This window comes from Pithys albifrons, chromosome 3 (genome assembly GCF_047495875.1).
Source record: "Pithys albifrons albifrons isolate INPA30051 chromosome 3, PitAlb_v1, whole genome shotgun sequence".
Classification (NCBI taxonomy): domain Eukaryota; kingdom Metazoa; phylum Chordata; class Aves; order Passeriformes; family Thamnophilidae; genus Pithys; species Pithys albifrons.
In genome coordinates this window covers 25,423,480-25,431,853 of record NC_092460.1, presented here as the reverse complement: position 1 = coordinate 25,431,853, position 8,374 = coordinate 25,423,480, and the positions used below count along the sequence as shown (strand labels likewise).

General features: G+C 38.6%; 1 protein-coding gene across 1 annotated transcript in view; it reads left to right on the top strand.

Moving 5' to 3' along the window:
* Positions 1-276: 276 nt before the first annotated feature.
* Positions 277-8,374, top strand: part of STAB2 (stabilin 2) — an 83,471-nt gene continuing 75,373 nt past the window's right edge. The window contains exons 1-4 of the mRNA XM_071551065.1: positions 277-451; positions 3,138-3,271; positions 4,072-4,187; positions 7,963-8,048. Of these exons, the coding sequence (XP_071407166.1) occupies positions 368-451; positions 3,138-3,271; positions 4,072-4,187; positions 7,963-8,048 (420 nt within the window). The 5' untranslated portion in view covers positions 277-367. The remainder of the gene's footprint in view (positions 452-3,137; positions 3,272-4,071; positions 4,188-7,962; positions 8,049-8,374) is intronic.

Here is an 8,374-nt window from a genome sequence, read left to right as displayed (position 1 = left end):
AAAGAAGACATCATCTTCTGTCATAACAGTTGTGTCCTTCATTTTGTATTGTCAACAGATTCAGAGAGAGGAATAAATGATCAGAGCCCTGTCAGGATATCCTGTCATTCAGTCAGGAAAGCTTTATTCAGCTTTCCAGTGAAAACTTTCAGCAAATACCCTGCAGTTTGGAAACTCTCCTGCCTGGGCAAGCTCTGCATGCCTTATCCTTCACTCATTTACCTTGGAGAAGACAAGAGTCCTGTTAAATTATTTACCTAAGAATGCAGAAGAAAAAACAGCACCTCTAAAGAACAAGCCTTTTAAGTCTGAAGTGGAATTTTCATGTTTGGAGGATTCCAAAAGAAAAAAAATCCAGTTCTTCACAATGGAAAAAAATCCAGGCTTGTTATTCTTTTTTGCATTTTTGGTTGCTATGAAATTGTGTTCGGCATCACAAGTCCAAGATCAGGTAAGAAACAGCTTCTCATTCAAGTAATAGATTATTATATGTCTGCACTACTCTACGGTACAGAGAGACAGTTATCAGATAATGTGTCTTATAGAAGGAAAACCCACTTTAACAATCACTGATGGATATGACACTGAATTATAAACTAAGAGTAATTCAGTCCTCTGAAATAACAGAAATGCATCTGTTTATTCTCCATGAGAATTTGGCTCAAATGATATAAGTATACTGAAAAAGTCTCTGAAAAATGGCAAAAGACTGTAGCTGATGTATTTATCAAAAGAAAATGAATAGGATTTCTGATAAGTCAGAAAGTAAAAGCAGAAAATTTTCTGGAGTGAAAATTATCCACTCCACTAACTACAGGAAGGGAAAAAAATATAAGGATTTGAGCTATTGAAAGTAATTGTACAAAGTTATAAACTTAAGTAAAATATCTGTAGACTTTTGAAGAAGTGCTGCATTTCCCATTTACAAATCCTATGGATCTGTGAAGTTTCACGTGTGTTTCCACCACTTTTGTAGAGAGGCAGAAAGCATTGGGTCACAAATCTGAACCAGGAGTTCAACAGTGAGACAGTCACTCCTCTAAACTGTCTCACACTGTAACATGAGGCTTTAAATTACTGCATTCTGGAGGAGAAAAAAAAAACAACCAACTTGTAGAAGAGGAAATAAAAAGACAGAGAGAAATTGGGGGAAGGCACTAAGGTGTTTTGGGTCTCAGACCCTTAATGGCTTACACTGAGCACAGGCAAGGAGCAGGGCTTTAGTAGCACATGTGGTAAAAAACTCAGAAAAATCAGCCAGCACTCTAGACTTTGTGATTCTTCAATATTATTGGTAATGATACTAACCAGCAGAAATGCTCATGGAATTTTATGTGTAGGGACAGTGCATTTGTGCTGCTTGGTTCCTGCTCTGGTGCTCTCCTTATGGATGAGCTGTTAAGGTGTCTGCACTGGTACTTAGCACCAGGATGATGAAAAGCTTGAAATGTTCAATCTCCCCCATGTTGCTGCCTCATGAGGTGGTTTTGGAAGGAAAGCAAGGTGCAGAGTTGTCCTGGTTTGAGTCTGTGGGAGTCTGATGTCCAAAGAGCCTGTTTTTGTCCAGGACTTCACCAGTGCTGGATTCTGCTGCAAGGGTGGGGAGTCTGCTCAGCCCTGCCAGCACAGCACTGCTCGCCACTGCTTTACCAAGTGCCTGACCAAGCACATTATACCCACATCTGGAGAGAGGTCATGATTTTACTTCAGAGACATCTGAAATGCATCTACGCAGCAAGAGGTTTCACTACCCAAATACTTCAGTGTTACCCAAACCAGATTTAAATAGTGCATTATAAAGACTAAAATTTGACAAAAAAATGTGATGTGGAAATGTAACTGGGTGATGGCAATCTTGTGGAGTCCCTCAGAGGTTATAAAAGTAAATATCATATCTGAGATACATCCTCATGAACTTTGTTGCTGAAATGCTCATCTCTCAAGGAAAGAAACCACTGGGGTGAGGTCTTCATCCAGGACTACCAGGCAATGGCACACGTAGAAAGCCCAAGATGCCAGTGTACCCAGCTAGACCAACTGCAAGCCTCTGCAAAAAGGCTGCAGCATCCCAGAAGATCTAGCACCATCTGGACTGCACAGGGGTACACTGCTGGTTTTTAAAAACCATGTTCTCCATTAGATGAATTCTCACCATTTGTGAATTATGAACTTAATTCTACACATACCAGGAAGAAAGAGGATGAAGCTGACATTAGGTGCAGTTCAGCAGACTTGTTGCTTTAAAATAGGTTGCCTGTTTTAATGGTAGGAAGCAGACACTATATTGGATATATAGACATTTTCACACCTATGATTTCTACACCACAAAATACAGTGCCACTACTGTGACAATACCCTAAGCCTTTTCTCCTTTTGTGACCTTCTTGAGTCACTTATCAGATTTGCATTCTTGAAATCAGGACCTCCACAGCAAGGGGCACAGGCCTTTGGCATTTGAGTTAGAGAACTACAGCCAGGTTTTCCAGACTGGGCTGGTTCCTTCTGTGGCTTTCTCTAGGTAAAAACCAGAGAAGGCTGTTCTCAGTATGATCAGGTGGGGTCAGGCCCATAACTTCCACTAGATTTGAATGCAAAGCTAGATGTCATTCTTACATGCCAATTTGAATATGCCAGCCACAGCCCTTTAGTTCAATATAGTGGTGCTGATAATATGAGACCCACTTTGAAGAGGAACATTGTTCCACAGGTTTGTTCTGTGCTATCTGTGTGCTCAGAGCCATGAGCAACCTACTCCACACCTTGTTTAATTTTGCAATTCAATGGAGAAGACACTTGTCGGCAGCTTCGGAACTAAAGCTCCATAGGCTGATGTCTCAGTAACCTGGCTCTTAAGTCTGATGAACTTAGCATTTGTTGATAAAGCACTCTTAGGAAAAATATTACACTTAGAAGGGTTTGTTCTACAGTGGTTGGACATATTTTGTGCAGACAAGGCTACTGCAAAGCCCTAAATATGTGGTCTGTTACCTAATTTAGCTCCAAAACACGAGCTCCTGATGAACAAGAATGAGCTTGTGACTGAGTGAGAACTAAGCTGAGATAAATGTGTCATTTTTCAGCAATGTCACTGGAGGCAGAGTTTTTCCTTCTTTTTAATTGTTCTTCTACTCTTACAGATGAAGAAACAATGTGATCAGAAGCTGCTCATAAGAATGAAAACAGAATGTGTACCTTGCTCTTTAAACCTTGACACCCAGTGCCCTGTTGGTTACACCAAAATTACCAACAGCACTGGGATACCAGACTGCAGGTATCTCCTTCTCTGTGAATATTGTTTTACATGAATTAGAAAATGTTCATTCATACCACAAATGCTCTAGTCTATGCAATTTTCTCATGGAATATTTACTATTGGCTTCACCAATTCCAAAACTCAAGCTTCATTAAGAGTACTTATGCTTAATCAGCAAATGGTATAAAAGGAAAATAAACACTGCTATTAACAGTCTATCAGATTTTTTTCAGTGATATCATATAATCTCTTCATGATTTATTCTGCATACTTGTTATGAATGGTACAAAATATATTATATATATAATCAAATTACATTTATGTATTTTTATCATATATTATCATATAAATAATATATTTTTTAAACTGCTAGGTTGGGGAAGTGTGGGGATAAAGAGCAAGAAAAAATCTCAAAGCAAATTTGAAATCTTGGCTTTCAGACTGGAAAAATAAATTAAAGCATTATTTTAGAGAAAACGTAACTATTTTGAGCTTATTTAGCCTTTAAAGAACCTTGATATTAAATAACTCTTAAAATACTATTTCAAAGCAAAACTTACAGAAAATTGCTGTGTTTATGTTGGGGGGGGGGAAGAGGGGGAAGGTAAATACGCTACCCAAACAAAACAGGATCCAAGGATCTTTTTACACCCTTACATTCAATGTATGCTTTAATGAAGAAAAAATGGTAGATCAATGCAACTAAGCTTAAAGTGCACTTGTCTGACACTGAAAGGAGAAGAGGAAGTTAAAAATTTTATTTTTTCCCATGAGAGGTTTTTAAGTACTTTAAAGCAGCTCCAACTTCTTTTCCTCAGGTATTATCTGGACATTAAAACACACACACTTTCTTTTCCGGGCTGTCGGCATCATTGTGTGAAGGAATTTGAGCAACCTGAGTGCTGCCAGGGACACTGGGGCCCAGACTGCATGGGTGAGTTGCTTTCGGTGGGGTTTCTTGATATATAATTTGAACAGAAATAAGTCAGTGACTTTTCATCTTTTCCAAAGCTATTGCTATGAGAAGTTTGCTCCTTAGAGCTTGTTATCAGTGTAGAAATAAGCAGCAGTTTTCAGCTAAAACTTACAGGATTTGAAGAAAAGCAGATATTTGGCACTTCGTTTAAATAGAAAAATTTATAGAAAAATTAAAAAACTCAGAAACCTCCTTGGGTTTGAGATTTTCAAAACAAATCATTTCAGTTAATGCCAGCAAAATTATTTCATTTGGGAGGATACCCACAACAGATTTTAAAAGTTAAGATCTTCAAACCACAAATTTAAATGTTTCATTTTAGATCCAAACCACTTTCATGTGTTTATGAAATATTTCCAGGTCTCTTTAATTTTTTACTTTCTGATGCAGGGAGGGTCTTTTCTTTCAGCTCAATTAGAAATAGTTTCTTGAACTGCCAGTGAATGCTGAAGGCCATTACTGAAGGAGGGTTAATCAGGAGTGCCTCCCCTCCTGCTGCCCCTTCCTCAGGAAAAGCCTTTCAGCATCTCCACAAGTGCATCAAATCTCAGGCTACCAAGATGGGCATCAAGACCCACAGAGGAAGTTTCCCTGCCCAGCCAATGTATTTCCTCCTTTAGTTAATAGCATCACAGTCTGTTTCAATGTCTGTGAAATCCTTTTGTCCACAAAATGGATTTTAAAAAATATTAATTTAGCCCAACCTATTATTTAAACACCAGTCATTTAGCTACTAAAGCAAGGAGTCCAACTCCAACTTTCAGCTACTTCAACAGACAACACAGGCAAATATCTGAGTGCGTAGTGTGCGGTCATGTCTTCTGAACATAACCACTTGTGGTTGGTGGTTTACCATCCCACCACCAAATGCAGCCTAAGCACTCGTCATCCCGTATTCAGTGTGCCCTGGGAAGCCACAGAAGGGGTATCAGTATTTCTGAAGAGGGGCAGAGTTCACTGCCCCTTACTCAGAGCTCTGCCTGTGAAGGAGGCAAGGAAGCCCTCTCTTCCTTTGGACAAACTTCCTGACCACAAAAAGCAATGAATCAAGGTTTCAGCATTGTTTCTACTGCCATTTGGAGGAAGAAAATAGCTCTCTCTGTTATCACAATCTCTCTAGTAGAACATGGCTTGACTTGAAATGTTTGGAGGAAAGACAGTCCTTCCTGAGCACAGCAAAAAATCCCTGACTAGGGGTTTACTTCACATTTAGCATCTGATGACAAGGACAAAATTAGGTCTTAAATAGCACACTAACTTCCTTAAATGATAGCACATGCTGAAACACACAGTGTGAATGAAAGATCTTTTGTCCTCTTCCCTCCCCATGAGGCACGCCAAGCCAAACCAGCTGCACACCAACCCCTCTGCAAAAACTCATGAAGTCAAAAGGGAAAAGTACCAAGCAGGGAGAGGTCCAGGGGGAAAGATCAGAGCTTTCAACACTGCCAGTGTCACCCAGCCACAGACACACACCTGCTGGAGCTCAGATGTCCCATGTGTTCAATCGATGGGCTGCAGCAGGAGCTACTCCCTACCCCAGCACTTGTTCCCACTCTGGGCAAATACATGGCTCCAAAGCAAAGCCTGGGTACCAGCTGAAAGGTGTATGATCAACTCAGTAGAAAGCACTGTAAGACTGAAGCAGGGGGGAAAATGTGGAAAGATTAAAAAAAAATAGCCAAGAGGAAAGATAATAAACTTATTTCTATGTAATTATGTGGTCCAAAACACATCTTTACAAGTTTTACCCACTGCTTCAGCTTTGCAGGGAGTCAAGTGAAGCAAAGGATTTTAAGAGGCTGCATTTCATAACGCTTGGAAAGTGTATGAGGAAAAAAAAAAAGCTGAAAGGTTTTTTGGCCTAGATATGAAGATTTGGCCTTTATACTGACAGCTGTAAGAGATAAGCAAGAGCATATCTTTCTTGCTGCTTTTCAAAAATCATCCTCAATAAAAGCAAAGGTCTCACTTCTCCCCAGGGTGGCAGCAGGTGACTGTGCCCAGCACTGCCTCCTGTGGCGACCTTGGTTGCAGGAAGCACTTTATCTGCCTGACCAAACTTGTACAACAATATGGTAATTTGCTAAGCTTCTGATAAAGCTGTCCTTTGGTGGTGGTATCAAAACAAGGGACAAGATGTAGTGAAGACGGGGAAGTGTAATGAATACTAACTGCAAAAAAACCTGTTTGGTCAACAGTTTCAAAGTAACCTTTTCTAGAAAATATACCATAAACTCTTGAGTTTTCTCTATATTTTTCACATTCAATAAAAGCTTCGGTGCAAATATTTTCCCACTCTGTGCGAATATTAAAGTTGGCATGAGTCCTAAAGATGAGCTTTACCTATCATATGGTAGCCAGAGAACAAGATTCACTAAAAGCCATTTTAAAGATCAAAGTATGTATATATTTATTCCTTTACCTCAATTGTGGCTATTTCACCTAAATTCTCAAATTAATAATTCTTAATATTTATTCTTAAATTAATAATTCTTAATATATATTATTTAACCATGTATGAGATAAAGTGCACTAAGATTTTTCATCTTCAAATTTATTCTTTTTTCACAAGAAGCTTACCCAGATGCAAAAGACCTCACAGATTCCATTAAGGAATAAAATAAGAAATGCTAACAGATTGGTGTAAAGCCAAAGCTTTCAGTGAAATTAGATATACACATATGCACATCCACTCATTTACTCATCACTCTGTCCAAAACAAATTCATTTTTATTGAAACTTCCACATTACTTAAACACTCCAAATCAAGATTAAATTAGGCAGTGGAAGCATAAATCCAGTGCTGCCCATCTCCACTCACACTGAACAAACTCTGAGACTCTTTATAAACAATAAATCTACTGGTAATGTACAGCAGATTACCTGTGAGGCCAGCAAGAGTTTGATACATTTAGATACCACCTGCATCTGAATTATGGTGCCTAATGGGAATTTTAACTACAGGAAGGAAGAGCTTATGGAAGAGAGTTAATAAATCATTTCCAAGGAGGGGCTGGACAACTGTGAAAAATAAGGGTATCTCTACAGGAGAAAAAACCCAACATAATGATCTGACTGAAAAATACTGTAATGTACATTTCCTATAGGCAGTCTTTCACTAAAAATTTGAATATTGAAGCATTTCAGACAAAAAAAAACTATTTTTATTTGAAAATATGATCATTTTTTTCTTATCCAAATCTATTGCCTGGGGTTTTGGTCAGACTGTCCCACCTGGTATACCACTGCCTGTAATTATTTTTTCAGCACCAAAGGATCCGAAAAGCATAACACATCTTTGGCACACAAGTTTTACTGGTGACTCCAGCCCACTGGATAGGATTTAGTTGTGAGGTATCCAGAGTCCAAGGTAATTTGAATCAATTATCACAGTCTTATTCAGGTAGCAGAGAAAAACTTTCCACGTAAAGCCAATGCAATTTAGGGAGCAGGAGGAAAGGCTTATTAAACTTTAACATCAAATATAACTCTGAGAGCAAATTTTCAATCCATCAGAGTTATATTAACATACAAGAGATGTCAGAAAATTCCACTTGTATCAGAAAAGCTAACATCTTAGAGTCTGCAGGCAGAGGTGGATCAGCAGGGACAAAATCATATGGTACTTTAGAATAAAGAAAATCTAATTTTTGTTCAATCCTTTGACTGCAGTCACTAGCTTAAGTTCCCAGACAAGAGAAGGTGATGGCTTAAACATTGTCATTTCTAGCATGTCCAGGAGGAGCTGCATCACCATGCAACAGGAGAGGACACTGCTCACAGGGCATAACTGGAAATGGAACATGCACTTGTCAGGTATGTTCTTCCTTTTAAAGAAAAGAGTACAACAATGGTACATAAGCTGTGCCAAGAAATAATGCATGTTTCACTGTATAAATACATAAGGAAATTACTCCAGAAACAGCAGAGAAGATCAGCTTTGAGATCATTTTTGGCTTGGATTGCACTACTCTTCAGTCTATTATTTCTACAGACTGAGCATGTTCGGGTGAAAGTATTAAATTTTTTTTTCCATCTTCCCTTCCTGAAACATGTGCTTTGTGTTTCTTTTTTAAAGTGTGTTAGTACTTATTACTTTTTTCCCTAATTAGAAAGTTCTTATACATGCAACTGCATTTTCA